This window comes from Mobula birostris, chromosome 14 (genome assembly GCF_030028105.1).
Source record: "Mobula birostris isolate sMobBir1 chromosome 14, sMobBir1.hap1, whole genome shotgun sequence".
NCBI classification, from domain to species: domain Eukaryota; kingdom Metazoa; phylum Chordata; class Chondrichthyes; order Myliobatiformes; family Myliobatidae; genus Mobula; species Mobula birostris.
Genome location: NC_092383.1, coordinates 95,295,312 through 95,314,962, shown reverse-complemented (window position 1 = coordinate 95,314,962; position 19,651 = coordinate 95,295,312). Strand labels below are relative to the sequence as shown.

General features: G+C 44.7%; 1 protein-coding gene across 1 annotated transcript in view; it reads left to right on the top strand.

Annotated features, from left to right (window-relative positions):
* Window positions 1-19,651, top strand: part of LOC140209568 (zona pellucida sperm-binding protein 3 receptor-like) — a 75,099-nt gene that overhangs the window by 9,619 nt on the left and 45,829 nt on the right. The window contains exons 2-3 of the mRNA XM_072277845.1: window positions 488-581; window positions 13,040-13,125. Of these exons, the coding sequence (XP_072133946.1) occupies window positions 488-581; window positions 13,040-13,125 (180 nt within the window). The remainder of the gene's footprint in view (window positions 1-487; window positions 582-13,039; window positions 13,126-19,651) is intronic.

Below are 19,651 nucleotides of genomic sequence, written 5' to 3'. Positions count from 1 at the left end.
CCAGAAGTCTCCCACAAATTGATGGTGCTACCTCCCTGAAATGAGCTTTTGCAGGGTGGGATGTCTGTTATGCTGGTGCTGAAATTTATGGTGACAAACTCGTGGGCTGTCCCCACCACATCCTTGGGCGGTGTTAGTTGTTATTGTATTTTTGGAAGTACATGTGTTAAGTAGATCTGAATCTGAGGGTGGTATAATGGGTAATTCCACAATGTCACGGGAGACTTGTCAGGGAATCAGATTCCCCTATTTATTTTTTATGCTTTTTTAATTGTGCTTATCATGTTTTTTGTTCAGTCTGCTTCACACTTGTGTACTGGAGAAGAACAATAAGCAACTTGAATCTTGAATACTCTAGCAATCTTCTTAAAGTTGTGAACCCTCCTCGTAGGTCACACCTTCAACACCTAGATAACAGCACTTGCTGCAGGCTCAACTTTGGAGAATTCTGTTCAGTAACAACCATCCCTCTCGCTGTTTATTACAGAGGACTGTTCGGCTCCACCGCGCATCAGCAATGCAGATGTATCCTATGAGGCCACTACCAAGGACAGCCACGCCCGATATACCTGCAATCCAGGGTAAGCACCCAACACAATGGACACTGCCCACACAGGAGACAGCTGACAGTGTGGGGGGGGGGGGGGTGTTGCAGTGGCCACTGACCCAGAGGGGGAGGCTGGTCCAAGCCCCAAGGAAGAGGGTCTAGCCTGACCCCTGGGGGGTGGGGGGGGAATAGGGTTGAAATGCAAGGGAGGATAGAGCTTATCAGTCCCCAGGGCACGACTGGAGTTTTACCATGGAGAAGGAGCCGGTCTGACCCAGTGGTAGGGGCTAGGGTCTGAACCTGGCGATTGTCTGGCTCTGGGAGAGTTGTGACCCCCCCCTCCGGGGGTGGGGGAGAGGCTGGGGTCAGAGTTCTAACTGAGCTCACCTGTCCCAGAGCACACCCTGGGGAACCTCCTTTGCACCCTCCCCAGTGTATTCGCCGCCTCCCTCCCCTGTGGCCCTTCTCACAGTGTGGGCTGACTCGCATTTTATACCTTCCCACACCTTGAACTCTGTGCCATGAGTGATGGGAGTGATCCTGGGGGAGGTGGGGGTAAAGTTGGAGCCTAGAGGAGGGGTGAAATAGCTTGACTGAAGGAGTGAGCAGAGGATAGAGGCAGTGTGGCGTGGCATCCATTCTCAGTTGGGGGCTGGCCTCTCCCATCGGTGGAATGACAGGCTGGATTGCCGGGAACTGTCCCATCGATTAGTGGGACATGTCACTCTGGGTCTTGCACTATACGTAGCTTCTCTTGTGTAACAATGTCTGTTTTTTCTCTCTCACTGTGCACCTCGGCCCCAGAGGAACACTGTCTCATTTGACTGTACCCATGTATGGTTGGAGGATAATTAGACTTGATTTGAGTGCAGGGGCTGGTTGGAGGTTTTGTGCAGGGAACATTACGACACAGATGTGACATAGTCTTGAGGAGGTAACTGTGACACGACGAAGGCAGGGTAGTTCACAGGATTTACATGGACTTCAGTACGGATTCTGACAGGGTCCCATACATCAGGCTGGTTCAGAGTCTTAAAGCCCAGGGGGTCGCAGGCATGTTGGCAAACTGGTTCCAAAGCAGAGATGCAAGGGACTGCAGATGCTCAAATCTGGAATGTGAATCTCAGGGTTGTATAATGCAAATATACTTCAATAATCAATGCACTTTGAACTTTGAAATGCTGGAGGAATTCAGCGGCCAGGCAGCATCTGTGGAGAAAAATGCATGATCCTGATGAAGAGACTCGACCTGATCAACTTGGCCAATTCCTTCCGCAGATGCTGCCTGACTCACTGAGTTCATCCAGCATCTTGCATGTTGCTGCTCATCGAAGATTCAGGGTTCTACGTTTAAAGTACATTTATTATCAAAGTATGTATATATTATACAACCTTGAGATTCATCCCCTTACAAGTGGCCACAAAACAGACAAACCCAATAGAACCCATTTAAAAAAAAAACCATCAAACAGAGAAAAAAAATCGTTCAATCAGTTAAAGTCAGAAAACTGCATTCAGAACTGGAGTTTAACAAAAGACATGAAGCCAGCCATCACTACAGATGGAGCAGACCACAGCCTCAGTTCATTGCAGAGGCGATTAAACATCACAGGACAACAGACGAGAAGCAGGCATCACTGCAGCCGAAGATAGGGGTCAGATGGTAATGGTAGAGAGGTAAATTATAGACACAAGAAATTCTGCCGATGTGTCTGTTGTGGTGATGGTGGGGGAGTGTTTTTCTGACTGTAAACAGTGGGTATTGCAGGGACTGTTGCTAGTACTATTGTTTGTTTTATATATAAATAAATGATTTGGATGAGAATCTCAAACACAAGAAAATCTGTAGCTGCTGGAAATCGAAGGCAACACACACAGAATGCTGGAGGAACTCAGCAGGTCAGGCAGCATCTATGGAAAACAGTAAGCAGTCGGTGTATTGGGCTGAGATCCTTCATCAGGACTGGAAAGAAAGAGAAGTCGGAGTGAGAAGGTGGAGGGGAGGGGAGGAAGAGTTACAAATTGGTCGGTGATAGGTGAAACCAGCAGAGGGGGAGGGAGGGAGGTAAAGAGCTGGGAAGCTGCTTGGTGAAAGAAATAGAGTTGGAGAAAGGTAACCCTATTAGGAGAGGACAGAATGCGATGGGAGGAAAGGAAAGGGGAGGATGTGGGTTTACCAACGACATCAGGATTAGTTACAAAGTGATACAGAGGGACATGAATCAGTGGGAAAGTTGAGTGAAGTGCTGACAGTGGAATTTAATACTGAAGAGCATGGGGTTATCTATTTTGGGAAATCAAATGCTGACAGGACATTTATAGTAAATATCGGAAGCCTGGGCATTGACAAGTGTGCATGGTCAGCAACAGGCAGGGCCGTTAGAAGCACTGATGTACAGAGAGACCTTGGGGTCCAAGCTCACAGCTTTCTGCAAGTGGTGACCCAAGATGGCCATGGATATCTTCACTCAGCAAAACTCTGAACTGATTCCATAACCTACAGACTCATTTGCAAGGGCGCTACAACTCATGTTCTCAGTATTGTTTGTTCACTTATTTGCAAAATTTGCCTTGTTTGTTCATGTATATTTTTCATAAATTCTGCTGTATTTCTTTATTTTCCTGTAAATGCCTTCAAGAAAGTAAATCTCAGGGTAATTCATGACAACAATAAATTTACTTTGACGTTGACAGGGTAGTGAAGCAGCTGTTCCATACATTTGCCTTCAGCACAGTACATTGAGTATAGGAGGTATGATGGCATGTTGCAGCTGGACTTGCCATTGGTTAGACTCCATTTGAAGTTCTGTGTCTGCCATACATATCAATCACAAAACCTAGAGAAACACAGTCTGCTGAGGGCCAGATCACTTTCATGGACTCTACAACTCATCTTCTCAATATTTATTGCTTGTCAATTATTATCATTGTTATTTTGTTTTCTTTTTCATTTTATGTTTGCATGAGTTGTTACCTTTTCAGCATTGTTTGTCATGTGGCTTTTGCTGTGTACAGTTTTTCATTGATTCTGTTATATTCCTTTGGACTTACTGTGAATGCCTGCAAGAAAGCGTACCTCAAGGCAGCCCGGTAGCATCATGGTGAGCACGGCACTTTACGGCGCCAGCGACTCAGGTTCAATTCCCGCCGCTGCCTGTAAGGAGTTTGTACGTTCTCTCCGTGATCGTTTGGGTTTCATCCGGGTTAACTGGTCATTGTAAATTTCCCTGTGGTTAGGCTAGGGTTAAACTGGGGGTTGCTGGACAGTACAGCTTGAAAGGCCAGACAGATCTACTCCCCACTGTCTCTCAATAAACAAGTAGATAGATAAATAAATGCATAAATAAATAGATAAATAAGATGACAAATAAATACTTTAATAATGAATGTTATTTGCACAAAATGCAGGTGGTATGTTTGTGGACAGCACGGAAATTGGTTGAGTTGCAGATAGCAAGGAAGGTTGTCAGGGATAGGATAGGAAGTAGACCAAATGGAAATGTGGGTTAAGACATGATAGATGGAATTTAATCCAGACAACTGTGAGGTGCTGCACTTTGGGAGGTCAAGTGTTAGAGAGAAGCACACAGTGAATGGCAGAACCCTCAGCGGTGTCGATGAGCAGGAGGATCTTGGGGTGTGAGGCTCAGAGCTCCTGGGATGTGCCAAAACAAGTAGATAGGGTGGTAGAGAAGGTGTTCGACTGCCCTAGGCATTAGTGAGACCGGTGGTAAATTGGAGGACCACTTCATCAGGCCTTCATCACGGCAAGCAGAAATTCCTGGTGGCCAAACATTTTAATCCCCATTTCCATTCCCAATCTGACGTGTGCCATGATGAGGTCACCCTCGGGGTGGAGGAGCAACACCTTGTATTCCATCTGGGTACCCTACAACCTGCTGATATGAATATCAATTTCTCCTTCCAGTAAACAAATTATTTCTCCCCCTCTATTCCCCATGCTGACCTTTTACCTCTTCTCACCAGCCTATTACTTCCCCCTGGGTCCCCTCCTCCTTCCCATTCTCCTGCGGTCCACTCTCCTCTCCTATCAGATTGTTTCTCCTCCAGCCCTGTATCTTTCCCACCCACCTGGCTATACATATCACCTTCCAGCTTTCCTCCTTCCCCTCTCCCCACCTTTTCATTCTGGCATCTTTCCCCTTCCTTTGCAGTACTGAAAAAGGGTCTCGGCCCGAAATGTCAACTGTCTGTACATTTCCATAGATGCTGCCTGACCTGCTGAATTTTTATGTGTGTGGCTTTGTTCAACATGCTTGCCTTGATACACCAAGGCTTTGCTTGTAAAATAATATTGTACTCACTGGAATTTAGAAGAATGATGAGGGAACTCATTGAAACTTATCAAATATTGAAAGGCCTCGTTAGAGTGGATGTGGAGAAGATGTTTCTTATGGTGGGGGAACCTAAGACCAGAGGGCACAGTCTCGGAATAGAGGGGAAAATGGAGGTGAGGAGGAATTTCTTTAGCCAGAGAGTGGTGAAATTGTGGAATCTGTTGCTACAGGCGGCTGTGGAGGCCAAGTCATTGGGTATGCTTAAGCAGAGGTTGAGTTCTTCCATTGCTCCAGATTCCAGCACATGTAGTTTCTGGTGTCTCTGAAGGAAATCCTACTGTTTTAGACTCTGTTGGAAAGTTTATATGGTATTCTCCAATTGGCCCACATCTTTGACTCCATACTTATTGCTATTCTTTAAAATTTGAAATTGGCAGGATGAGCCGAAGTTCTGTAAATGAATTGTAGATTCTCAGAAATTAACTGCTATCAAAAAGGCAACATCTCTTTGTTTGTCATCTGTATCAATGATCTAAAAGATAATGTGGTTAACTGGATTAGTAAATTTGTGGATGACAGCAAGGCTGGGGCAGTAGTGGACAGCCAGGAAGACTATCAAAGTTTGCAGCAGGATCTGGACCAGCTGGTAAAAAATGGGCTGAAAAATGGCAGGTGGAATCCAGTGCAGATGAATGTGAGGAGGACAAGCCAGGATAGGACTTACACAGTGAACGGTAGGGCACTGAGGAGTGCAGTAAAACAGAGGGATCTGGGAATACAGGTCCATAATTCAATGAAAGTGGCATCACAGGTAGACAAGGTCATAGAGAGAGCTTTTAGCACATTGGCCTTCACAAATCAGAGCAGGATGTTATGCTGAAGTTGTATAAGCTGTCGGTGAGGCTAAATTTGGAATATTGAGTGCAGTTCTGGTTACCTATCTAGAGGAAAGATATCAATAGGATTGAAAGAGAACATTTACAAGGATGATGTCTGGACGAGCACCTGAATTACAGGGAACTGTTGAGAAGGTTTGGACTTTATTCCCTGGAGCATAGGGGAATGAAGAGAGATCTTATAGAGATATTCAAAATTATGAGGGATATAGAGCAGGCGAATGATTGCAGGCTTTTTCCCTTCAGGTTGAGTGAGACTAGAGCTAGAGGTCATAGGTTTAAGTTCAAAATTCAAAGTAAGTTTTATATATATCATCATTTTCAACCCTAAGATTCATTTTCCTGTGGGCATACTCAGCAAATCTATAGAATAATAACTATAACAGGATCAATGAAGAGTGCAGAAGACAAAAAGCTGCACAAATAGAAAAAATAAATATATAGCAATAAATAATGAAAGCATGTGATAAAGATATTGGTTGTAGGAACATCTCAATGATGGGACAAGTGAGTGTAATTTTCTCCTTTGTTCAAGGGCCTGATGGTTGAGGGGTAGTAACTGTTCTTGAACCTGGTGGTGTGAGTCCTAAGGTTTTTTTTTACCTTCTATCTGATGACGGCAGTGAGAAGAGAGCACGGCCTGGGTGGGGGTCCCTGATGATGGATGCTGCTTTCCTATGACAGCATTTCACATGCTCAATGGTTGAGAGGGCTTTGCCCGCAATGTAGTGGGTTCAAGTCCTCTCCCTTCTGTGGGGCAAAAGTAAAATATCTAAGGGGGAGCCTCGTCACTCAGAGGGTGGTGGGATTGTGGAATGAGCTGCCAGCACAAGTGGTGGATGCAGGTTCGACTGAAAACTTGCACCTTATTTTTTTTAACTGCATTTTCTCTGTAGGTTGTGCACTTCATTCCACGCCTTTTATCGTTTTATCTTGTCCTGCCACAACACATTGTGTAATAAGGTATCTGTATGAATGGGCTGAGAGACAAGTTTTTCACCGCATCTTGGTATTTATGACTATGTTAAACCAATACCAATACCTGAAAACTACCCTCCCCAATAACAGCACTGTTGCTCATTTTTTATAACTTAGGAGTTAACAGATTATACCTCCTACATTGATATCCATATCATTAACCTGTATAATAAATATCGATCCCTGTAGTACACTACTGATCACAGACTTCCAAGTTTAAAAATAACTCTTGAGCCTCTCTCTTTGCCTTCTGTTCTCAAACCCATTGCCCTTGAACCCATTGGCTTTAACCTGTTGGATTGTTCTCCTACATGAGTCCTTGTCTAGACATTCACGTCATACTGCACAGATGCAAGCCCTTCAGCCCAACTGGTCTATGCTGACCAAGATGCCTCATCCAAGCTAGTGTCGGCCAGAAAAAAACTATAATTTACAGTGAAATTGAATGAATCAAGGACAGCGGAAGCAGACAGGCCCATTATATTTGTTCTTGCCACGAGGTCGAAGGAATGGAGGCTGCCATTTTGTGGAGCTGGTCTGTAACCTCTATTTTGTGAACTGCTTGAGAACTGATTCTTGCTCTGGGATAATCTAATTGGAGCAATTGAATGTGGACACAGGGAGCTTTTACTATCGACCTGCTAAACCTGAAACCATTCTCACATAAGCTATGTATTGTGTACAATGACAGGTTTGCAGAGGTAATCTCATTATCTTGGTCCAGTGCCTGAGTGACCTGGTTTAAACCTGAGTCGAAGAGAACCAAAATAGTCACCCGGGCATTACCTTTTCCATTCTTGGACTATTCAGGAGAATCAGGAAAACCTATTGGATATGCACGCAGATGCTGAGTGTATGAGTTCACCTGCTTGTTAGTTTAGACAATAAAGGTACTTGTTGGTGATCACAGATTCCTTCTGTGCACTCTGATCATCATGATTAGGAGTGATCCTTGCAACAATAGTCACGTTCACTAGTATTAGACCCATATCACTCCAAACCAGGGGTTCCCGACCAATACCATTAACCGAGGGGTCTGTGAACCCCAGGTTGGGAAACCCTGCTCTAACCCTTTCCAATCCATGTACCCATCCAACCGTCTCTTAAAAGTGGTTATTGTACCTGCCTTAACCACTTCCTCTGGCAGGTGATTCCAGATAAATACCACCCTTTGTGTGAAGTTCAAAGTGAATTTATTATCAAAGTATATATGCCACCATGTACAACCCTGAGATTCATTTTCTTGTGGGCATACTCATTAAATCTATAGAATAACAACTATTACAGAATCAATGAAAGATAGCCCAACAATGCTGTTCAACCAGAGTTTCAACTGTGCAAACACAAAAGAAGAAATAATAATAATTTTTTAAATAAGCAATAAATATTGCAAACATCAGATGAAGAGCCCTAAAAAGTGAGTCCATAGTTTGTGGGAACCTCTGCTGCCTTGCGGCCAGACCCACCCATGGGAAAGGCTTCCGGAGTAAACCCCAAGGAAGAAATCCGGAGCCAGGGTCCCTAAGGTAGTTTGATGTTGTTTACAACTTCACTCTGGCAACCTCTGCGACGACGCTGGTGCCAAGCTGTATCAGTGCTTGCCCTTCCCTTGGACTACATCGGTGATGTGGAGAGGAGGATCCTGCTGTGCAGGCAACAGCCGGTTCTTCAAATCTTCCTGCCCAGGCTTGTGTCCTGGAGAGGACACAGTCTACCCGAGACGCGAACCCATGATCCCCCAGGATCAAAGGCTGCCTACATACAGTTTGTGGGAACATTTCAATGGTGAGGCAAGTGAAGTAGAGTGAAGTTATCCGCTCTGGTTCAACAGCCTTTTTGAATGAGGTGTAATAAATGTTCCTGAACCTGGTGGTGTGAGTCCTGAGGCTCCCATACCTTCTGAAGGCAGCAGCAAGAAAAGAGTACAACCTGGGTGGTGTGTGTCTCTGATAAATGATGCTGCTTTCCCTTCAAAAAGCTGCTTCTCAAGTTCCTGCTCACCTTCAGCCTATAAGTCCATGTAGAGTACCAACACAGTTTGCCACTTTCCTGAAAAATTCAGTCAAATTGTTCACACAGGACCTCCTCTTAACAAAGTCACACTGACTGTCTTTGACCAGTCCCTGCCTCTCCAATCATCCTTTCCCTCAGTCTGTTCCCAATAATGCAACAACTGATGCTGGACACAGCATCGTACATCTCCCTGGCTTCTCCCTACTGCCCCACAGACGTAGTTTCTCCAATGTGGAGGGAGCACAAAAGGCAGTCACCCCACCACAGGAATCAGTGTACTTCCTGGGGGGACGGTCTGGGTCCTTGGAAGGTGGAAAGAGAAGAGGTAAAAGGGTGGCATTGTTTAAGATGCATTTAGATCAGCATGTGAATAGACGGGTAAAGAATGGGTGCAGACAATGGTCGGCACAGCTGTGGTGGGCAGTAAAGCCTGTTCCAGGATTGTACCAGGTATTGCATAGGAACAGAGTCATGGAGTCACGCTTTAGGGAACCAGGTGCTTTGGCCCTACGGGCTCATGCGGATCAGGATTCCCATCCACGATAGTCCATCTAAGTGAGGGGTTCCCAACCGGGGTCCACAGACACTTTGCTCAATGGTATTGGTCCTTGGCATAAAAAAGGTCAAAGCAACACTTTCAGTACGCTGGATGAACTCAGCAGGTCGGGCAGCATCAGTCAGAAACGATGAGTCGACATTTCGGGCCGGAACCCTTCATCAGGACTGAAGAATGAAAGATGGGGAAGGATTTGAAGAATGCTTGTAGCTTCAGTTGAAAGACCAGTAATTTGAAAGACAAAGGGGTGGGGGAGTGGAAGCATTGACGTCATAGCCCTGAAAACAATGGGTGGTAGAAGAAGGAGGCAGAAGCTACAAGCATTCTTCAAATCCTTCCCCATCTTTCATTCTTCAGTCCTGACGAAGGGTTCCGGCCCGAAATGTCAACTCATCGTTTCTGACTGATGCTGCCCGATCTGCTGAGTTCATCCAGCGTACTGAAAGTGTTGCTTTGATCTTTTACAGCATCTGCAGATTATTTTGTGTTTATAAAAAAGATTGGAAACCCTTGCTCTAAATCTTTGCCTATCCGTGTACCTGTCCAAATCAAATGGCTTTTATAATGTACCTGTTTCAACTCTTCCACTAGCAGCTCATTCCATATACTCACCATGTTCTGTGTGAAACAGTTACCTGTAAGAATCCTACGCCTTAAACCCTCAGTGCCCCTCATGATTTTATACACCTCTATAACATCACACCTCAATCTCCAACAATGAATAAAGTTCCAACCCGTTCAACCGCCTTCCATTTGGAGTATTGTGAGCAGTTTTGGGCCCTTTATCTAAGAAAGGGTGTGCTGACATTGGAGAGGGTTCACAGGAAGTTCACAGAGGTGATTCTAGGATTGAAAGACTTGTCATATGAAAAGTGTTCGATGACTCTGGGCCTCAACTCACTAGGATTCAGAAGAATGAGGAGTGACCTCATCGAACCTATCGAATGTTGAAAGGCCTTGATAGAGTGCATGTGGAGAGAGTGTTTCCAATAGTGGAGTAGTCTAAGACTAGAGGACACAGCCTCAGAATAGAGGTGCATCCTTTTAGAATGAAGATGAAGAGGAATTTATTTAGCCAGAGAGTGGTGAATCTGTGTAATTCATTGCCACAGATGGCTGTGGAGGTTGTCGTGGGGTGTATTTAAGACAAAGGTTGATAGATTCTTCATAGCATGAAGGGAGAAGGCCTGAGATTGGGCTGAGAGGGAAAATGGATCAGCCATGATGAAATGGCAGAGAGGATTCGATGGGTCAGATTCTGCTCCTATATCTTATGGTGTTATGGTCTTATAGCTCAGTGCTAGCAACACCCTCATAGATCTTCTCTGCATTCTTTCCAGTTTAAAGACCTCTTTCCTATAGGAAGGTGACTAAAACTGAACCCGGTATTCCAAATGAGGCCTCACTAATGTGACGAGGAAACGAGGCTCTGTGGTCGGTGAAGTGAGCAGATCCATCTGGAACGGGGAAGGGAGAGGTTGTAAGTGGTACAGATGCCAAAATCTCTGGAGGATGGCCTGTTGAGTGTGGAGGCTGGGACATCTTATCCTTATTCCAAAAGGGAGAAGAAGGCTTGACAGCTGACTTGTTTGAGTGCTCGGTCAAACCCTAGTTTAAAGCGGCAGCATGGATACATCTCTACCAAAGGCACTCCCTCCATCCACTCGCCTGCAGGTCACCCTTGGGCAAGGTGTAGCACCTGCTTAGCCCCCCGATGGTCGTATGAGCAGCTGGTGCAGATCACAAGTCCTGGTTATGCCACCACTGACACCAGGCAGACAATCTCTGAAGAGTATTGATAATGGTTGGGGTCATCCGTCTTGTAAAGACACCGCCCAGAAGAAGGCAATGGCAAACCACTTCTGTAGAAACATTTGCTAAAAGCAATTATGGTCACCGTGATCACCCATGTCATACAACCAAGCACCCATATGTCACCATATGCCATATGGCACACTGTGATTCTTTTTTTTTCAGATGTTCTCAGTAAATCCTAGAACCATGATAGAATCAATGAAAAATTGTACCCAATTGTACCCTACAGGGCAGACAAACAACAAATGTGCAAAAGACAACAAGCTGTGCAACTACAAACAAGCAAAATAATGATAATAAACAAATAAATAATAAATATTGATGACATGAGATGACAAATCCTTGAAAGTGAGTCGATAAGTTGTGGGAACAGTTCAGAGATGGGGTACTGAAGTTGAGTGAATGAAAAAAGAAAGAACAATGAAAGCAACTTGGAAAGCCTTGTAGGGGGATCAGTGTATCAGCTGAGGAAATCCATCAGCGTGTAACAGGTTGCAGAGTCCGGGTATGGCTGCTGCCAGTGAGGGGGACAAACTGCCAGCCACAGTCATCAAGACGAGGCGATGGTGAAGGAATGATTCAGGAAGAAGAGAATGTGCTGGAAAGAAGCATGCTTTAGTGGGAATTGGAAAGTCCTACCCTGGAAACTCACTACACAACTTGTAATTAATCAAAACTCATACTTTATTGTCTCTGCACAAACAACAACATAATTATGTTGACCCTGGGCCAACAACTTAGAACATAAGTTCCACTGTTCTCTCTGTACCAGTACTCACTCAGACCATTTTCCCAATTTATAACACCGAAATAGGGGATCACTGTTGGCCAGACAATATAATCAATCCTTCTTCTCCCAGCCCCTGGTATTGGGGTTCTTCCTTGCAATGGTGAATCTCTGGTTATAGCTAACTTGTATTCAAAACACTTGTATTCATTCCTTACCAGTTCAAATGTTGCATATGTGTTATTGGCTATGGGTCATCTGACTGACCTTTAACATCTTATTGGCTCAAGTCCAAGCTAGCATCCACTTATTCCCCTTCTACCGCAAGTGACAACTGGTAATTTATGGCTCTTTGTTTTAAAACAGTTACCAAACCAGCAATCAGCTGAATCTCTCAGCGCAGACACAGACCCCAACATTCACAAACTTGCACGCTATACCTAACCAAAGAACACTTCACAAATAACCTCTTATTTGGAAATGATCTCTAGTCCAGAGGATTACCTGGAACACCATTGTGTCTACTTTAAAACCCTGAAAGCTAAGCAACCCCAGTTCACAAAATGGAGGATTCAGAGCAGCTTCACAAAATGGCAGTCTCCATTCCTTCAACCTCATGGCAAGAACAAACACAATTGGTTTGACTGCTTCCATTGTCATTGACTCATTCAAGTTTGACGTTTTCTTCCATATTTTAATTACTCCATGGCCAACACGAGTAATTTCTCCCCGCTCCCACCTCCCTTTTTAATTCTTCATTCTTGTTCCCCTCCTAGGCTTCTGCACACCTGCTCATCACCTCCCTCTGGTGCTCGTCTTCTTTCCGTTTTTCCCATGGTCCACTCTCCTCTCCTATTAGATCTCTTCTTTTTCAGCCTTTTATCCCTTCCACCTATCACCTCGTAGCTTCTCACTTCATCCCGCTTCCCCAACCCCTACCTGGCTTCACCAATCATCTGCCAGCTTGTACTCCTTTCCCTCCTCCAACCTTCTCATTCCGGCTTCTGCCCCCCCTCCTTTCCAGTCCTGATGAAGGGTCTCAGCCTGAAACGTCAGCAGTTTATTCCTCTCCGTGGATGGTGCCTGACCTGCTGTGTTCGTCCATCAATTTTTGTGTGTTGCTCAAAATTTCTAACATCTGCAGAATCTCCTGTGCTTATGATCATACAGACTGACCCTTTTCCCCAATATTTTCTGTGTTATTTGCAGGTACGTATTAAGTGGAAGTCCTGTACTGAAATGTTCTGATAAAGGCTGGATTGTTGACTGGGGTCGGAAGAAACCTCAGTGCATTGGTAAGTCCTCATTTCAAAGATTTGATGGTGGACCAGTCTGGTGGTCCTATAGTTAGATCTTACCTCACCTCTGTACTGCTCTGCACCAGCTTTCCAGGTCCTTGGGAGTAACAGTTTCCTGTTGGTCACTCAGATACAATTAATCCAGGAACAGTGTGGAATGTGGTCAAAAGCTCCCTCTCTCTTGATTAACCAAATCCAGTTCTTCATAATTACGTGTTTATCTTTTCTGGAAACAGAAATAGATAGATAGATAAATAGGTAGATATACTTTATTGATCCCGAGGGAAATTGGGTTTTGTTACAGCCGCACCAACCAAGAATAGAGCGTAAATATAGCAATACAAAAACCACAAACAATCGAACAACAAAATGCAAACTATGCCAGATGGAAAATAAGACTAGGACCAGTCTATTGGCTCAGGGTGCCTGACCCTCCACGGAAGGAGCTGCAAGTTCGATGGCCACAGGCAGGAACGACCTCCCGTGCCACCCAGTGTTGTATCTCGGTGGAATATGGTCGAAGTCCAACTGCAAAAAGTTCAATATCCGGTCTACAAACACGTTCCTTGATCGTAATATGACCCGGATTGCACCATCTGTTGTTAACCAGAACAGTAAGCACCCAACTCCTTTACGCTTACCGCTCTCAGTGCACTTCCGGTCAGCCGGAACAGTCTGGAAGCCATCCATGGAAAAGTTTTGATCGGGTATGTCCTCGTGCAGCCCCGTTCCAGTGAAACACATAACACTCCTCTCCCGAAATGTCCTCTGACGCCTGGCTGGCGCCGTGAACTCGTCCATTTATTACCCACCGAACTCCTCTTCTCCATAAGTCTCCGTTGTCTCGACCCGGTCCTCCCTCCTCGACTTTGTGATCCCCCTCTGCATCCTCTGTGTGTTTTCCTCCAGATTTCAGCAGGGGTGTCCGCCGCTCTGCTCGCTAAACCGACCGGCATAAGCACAATCAGTTGGTCCCTGGAATACACAATGCTACCATGCTTCTGTCCCGCTAATGAGACTTATGGGGATAAGTTCATCTGCAGCCATAATAATCTTAATCCAGTCAGTGGTGAAAAAGTGTACAGAACTCAATAAACTGGAACACACGTCTGGAATTATGTACAGTCCATACAATCAGACTATGTAAATAAGATAATCTTCCGTACATACAGCGACACTCAAGTAGTTACGCGTACACAGTCTTTTAAAGGACTGCTTTTATATTTATATTTATCGTGTTTTTATTATGTTTGTTGTGTTTTTTAATGCTGCCTCAGATGCAATAATTATTTTGTTCTCCTTTACTCTCATGCACTGAAGAATGACTCTCAACAATTGTGAATATTGAATTTCTGCTGGTAGCATGTGACCTGGTCTGGCAGATCACACATGTCCTGACCAGGAGTCTACAGAGGACTATCAGATCATCAGATATAGGAGCAGGATTAGGCCATTCGGCCCATCGAGTCTGCTGTGCCATTTCGTCATGGCTGAGTCCCAATGTGTGTGTGTGTGTATATGTGTGTGTGTGAGAGAGAGAGAGACTAAATGTGCAAATGATTATTGTGCAATGCAATTTAAATGAAATTGTTACCTGTAGCAACATGCACACATTCCCATTTGTGTTAGAATTTAGAACCAGGCGGGACAAGATCATTTTTTTCTCTGCATTTAAAGATACAACACAATTACAGGCCTGTCTGGTCCTTTGGGCCCACACTGCCATGTGCCCAGAAAACTACAAATCTGTAGGTCTTTGAAATGAGGGAGGAAACCAGAGCACCTGGAGGAAACACAGGGAGAATGTGCAAACTCTTTATAGACAAGGATGGGTATTGAACCCCGGTCATTGGCACTGTAATTGTCTTTCACTGACACCACTCTACCACGCTGCCCCAGTCCCCTTTTCTGGGATATCAGACAGATGTAAACAGCCCTCAGTTGGAGATACAGTTATCTTAAAGTCCATGGGCAAAACAAAACAAGAAGGCAAAATAAAACAGGGGCAGTTGAGGATTATCGCCTCTTGAATGCTGTTACATCCTAACCAGCCTGCAGCATTACCGGTAGAAGCTCAGCTGGGACTTGTGCACAGACAGAAACAGGAGATGCAAAGGGATGTAGGGAGTCCTTGTGCACGATTCCCAAAAAGGGATGCCCAGCCATTTTTATGTTGTGGACCCCTACAATTAACTGAGGGGTCTGTGAACCCAGGTTGGGAAACACTGCCCTAAAGGTTAACTTGCATGTTGAGTCAGTAGTGAGGAAGGCAAAAAGCATTGATTGCATTTATTTCCAGAGAACTAAACCTTAAAAGCAAGGATGTAATGCAGAGCCTTTATAAGCCATTGGTCAGTCTGGATATGGAGTATTGCCTGGAATGTTGGGCCCTGTACAAGACCATAAGATATAGGAGCAGAATTAGACCGTTTGGTGCATCCAGTCTGCTCCATCATTTCATCACGGCAGATCCATTTTTTTCTCTCAGCTCCAGTCTCGTGCCCCCCACACCCCCCACACCCCCCACACCCCGTATCCCTCCATGACCTGACCAATCAAGATAATATCAATTTCTGCCTTAAATATACCTAAAGACTTTGCTTCCAAAGTGGCCTGTGGCAATAAATTCCACATATTCAGCACTCACTGGCTAAACAAATACCTCCTGATCTCTGTTCTAAAAGGACACCCCTCTACTCTGAGGCTGTCGTCTGGTCCTAGCCTCACCCACCACAGGAAACACCCTCTCCACATCCACTCTATCAAGGCCTTTTACCATTCGATAGGTTTTTATGACATCACCCCTCATTCTCCTGAATTCTAGTGAGTACAGTCCCAGAGCCATCAAATGCTGTTCATATGACAAGCCATTCAATCCTGGAACTATTTTCAGGAACCTCCTTTGAACCCTCTCCAGTTTCAGCACATCCTTTCTAAGATAAAGGGCCCAAAACTGCTCACAATACCAGACATCCCACCTCTCCCGGAAGTTCCGGGAGTCTCCCGCATATTAATAGTGGCTCCCTGATGCCCTCAAATTATATACAATATCACGGAAATCAATTTTTTTGAGAGCGAGTGAGCGAGAGAAAGCAAGCGAGAGAGAAAGCAAGCGAAAGCACGAGAGCAATCAAGCGAGAGACAGAGAGCAAGAGAGAGAGCTAGAGCGCGCCATGACAGAGTGTTCCGAAAAAAAATAAAACGTACGTCACCCCAGACTACACTAAAGTGTACCCCTGCCTAATAGGGGTCAAAAATAATGACAGTGTTGCTCACTGCACTGTTTGCAACAGTGACTTTTAACATAGAACATAGAACATAGAATAGTACAGCACAGTACAGGCCCTTCGGCCCACAATGTTGTGCCGACCCTCAAACCCTGCCTCCCATATAAGCCCCCACCTTAGATTCCTCCATATACCTGTCTAGTAGTCTCTTAAACTTCACTAGTGTATCTGCCTCCACCACTGACTCAGGCAGTGCATTCCATGCACCAACCACTCTCTGAGTAAAAAAACCTTCCTCTAATATCTCCCTTGAACTTCCCACCCCTTACCTTAAAGCCATGTCCTCTTGTATTGAGCAGTGATGCCCTGGGGAAGAGGCACTGGCTATCCACTCTATCTATTCCTCTTATTATCTTGTACACCTCTATCATGTCTCCTCTCATCCTCCTTCTCTCCAAAGAGTGAAGCCCTATCTCCCTTAATCTCTGATCATAATGCATACTTTCTAAACCAGGCAGCATCCTGGTAAATCTCCTCTGTACCCTTTCCAGTGCTTCCACAACCTTCCTATAGTGAGGTGACCAGAACTGGACACAATACTCCAAGTGTGGCCTAACCAGAGTTTTATAGAGCTACATCATTACATCGCGACTCTTAAACTCTATCCCTCGACTTATGAAAGCTAATACCCCATAAGCTTTCTTAACTACCCTATCCACCTGTGAGGCAACTTTCAGGGATCTGTGGACATGTACCCCGAGATCCCTCTGCTCCTCGACACTACCAAGTATCCTGCCATTTACTTTGTACTCTGCCTTGGAGTTTGTCCTTCCAAAGTGTACCACCTCACACTTTTCCGGGTTAAACTCCATCTGCCACTTCTCAGCCCACTTCTGCATCCTATCAATGTCTCTCTGCAATCTTTGACAATCCTCCACACTATCCACAACACCACCAACCTTTTGTGTCGTCTGCAAACTTGCCAACCCACCCTTCTACCCCCACATCCAGGTCGTTAATAAAAATCACGAAAAGTAGAGGTCCCAGAACAGATCCTTGTGGGACACCACTAGTCACAATCCTCCAATCTGAATGTATTCCCTCCACCACCACCCTCTGCCTTTTGCAGGCAAGCCAATTCTGAATCCATCTGGCCAAACTTCCCTGGATCCCATGCCTTCTAACTTTCTGAATAAGCCTACCGTGTGGAACCTTGTCAAGTGCCTTACTAAAATACATATAGATCACATCCACTGCACTACCCTCATCTATATGCCTGGTCACCTCCCCGTGGTGGGTTAAGACTGTAAAAGACGTGTTGAGGTGAGTTTAACAGGTGTCATTCATTCATTAGCATAGCTAACGTTATTTAAACTAGCTGGCTGGCTGCTAAGGAGCTACTCTATTGCAGACATCCCACCTCTCCCGGAAGTCTCCTGCAAATTGATGGCGCTACCTCCCTGAAATCAGTTTTTGCAGGGTGGGATGTCTGCAATACTCCAAGTGAGGCCTCACTGGTGTTTCATAAAGACTCAACTTTACATCCTTGCTTTTATTTTCTAGTCCTCTTGAAATGAATGCTAACATTGCATTTGCCTTCCTCACCACAGATTCAACCTGCAAATTAACCTTCAGGGAATCCTGCACAAGGACTCCCAAGTCCCTTTGCATCTTAGTTTTTTGTATATTTTTCTCCGGTTATAAAATAGTCAACCTTTTAATTTCTTCTACCTAAGTACATGACAATACACTTCCCAACGCTGTATTCCACCTGCCGCTTCTTTGCCCATTCTCATAAACTAAGTCCTTCTGTAGCCTCTCTACTTCCTCAAAATTACCTACCTCTCCTCCTATCTTCATATCATCATCTGCAAACTTTGCAATTAAGCCATCAATTCCATCATTCAAACTATTGACATATAACATAAAAAGAATCCGTCCCAACACAGACCCCTGTGGAACGCTAGTAATCACTGGCAGCCAACCAGAAAAGGCTCCCTTCATTCCCACACTTTGTCTCTTGCCAATCAGCTACTACTATATCCAAGCTAGAATCTTTCCTGTAATACTCTGGGCTCGTAGCATGTTAAACAACTTCATGTATGGCAACTTGTCAAAGGCCTTCTGAAAATCCAAGTACACAACATCAACTGATTCTCCTTTGTCTATCCAGCTTGTTATTTCTTCAAAGAATTTCAACAGATTTGTCAGGCAAGATTTTCCCGTGAGGAAACCATGCTGACTATGGCTTATTTTATTATGTGCCTCCAAGTACCCCAAAACCACATCCTCAAAATTGACTCCAACATCTTCCCAACAACCGAGGTCAGACTAATTGGCCTATACTTTCTTTTCTTCTGCCTCTCTCCCTTCTTAAAGAGTGCAGAGACATTTGCAATTTTCCTGCCTTCCGGAACAATTCCAAAATCTAGTGATTCTTGAAAGATCATTACTAATGTTTCCACAATCTCTTTAGCCACCTCTTTCAGAACTCTGGAGTGTACACCATTTGGTCCAGGTGACTTATCTACCTTCAGATCTGCCAGTTTCCTAAGCACCATTTCCCTCCTAATGCTAACTTCACACACTTCATGACACTTGGCACCTCCACCACACTGCTAGTGTCTTTTTCAGTGAAGGCTGATGCAAAATACTTACTCAGTCTGTCCGCCATCTCCTTGTTTCCAATTACTACCTCTCCAGCATTGTTTTCCAGCAGTCCGATATCCACTCTCACCTCTCTTAGACTTCATGAATCTAAAGAAGCTTGTTGGTGTCCTCTTCAATATTATTGGCTAGCTTACTTTTATATTCCATTGTTACCTTCTTAATAACGTTTTTGGTTGCCTTCTGTTGGTATTTAAAAGCTTCCTAATCCTCTAACTTCCCACTAATTCTTGCTCTATTATATGCCCTCTCTTTGGCTTTTGTACAGGCTTTCAGTTCGGTTGTTCTTGCCTTTAGAAAACCTCTTCTTTGGGACATATATATCTTGCAATATCTTCCAAATTGCTTCCAGAAAGTACAGCCATTGCTCCTCTGTCGTCATCCCTGCCGACGTTCCAACAAAGTATGTGCTGGCATTGGAGAGGGTCCAGAGAAGGTTCACAAGAAAGATCCCAGTAATGAAAGGGTTAACATGCGAGGTTGTCTGGTGGCTCTAGGCCTGTACTCGCTGGAGTTTAGAAGAATGAGGAGAACATTTCATTGAATTCTATCGAATATTGAAAGGCCTAGACAGTGAAGATGTGGAGAGGATGTTTCCTATAGTGGAGAAGTCTAGGACAAGAGAGCAA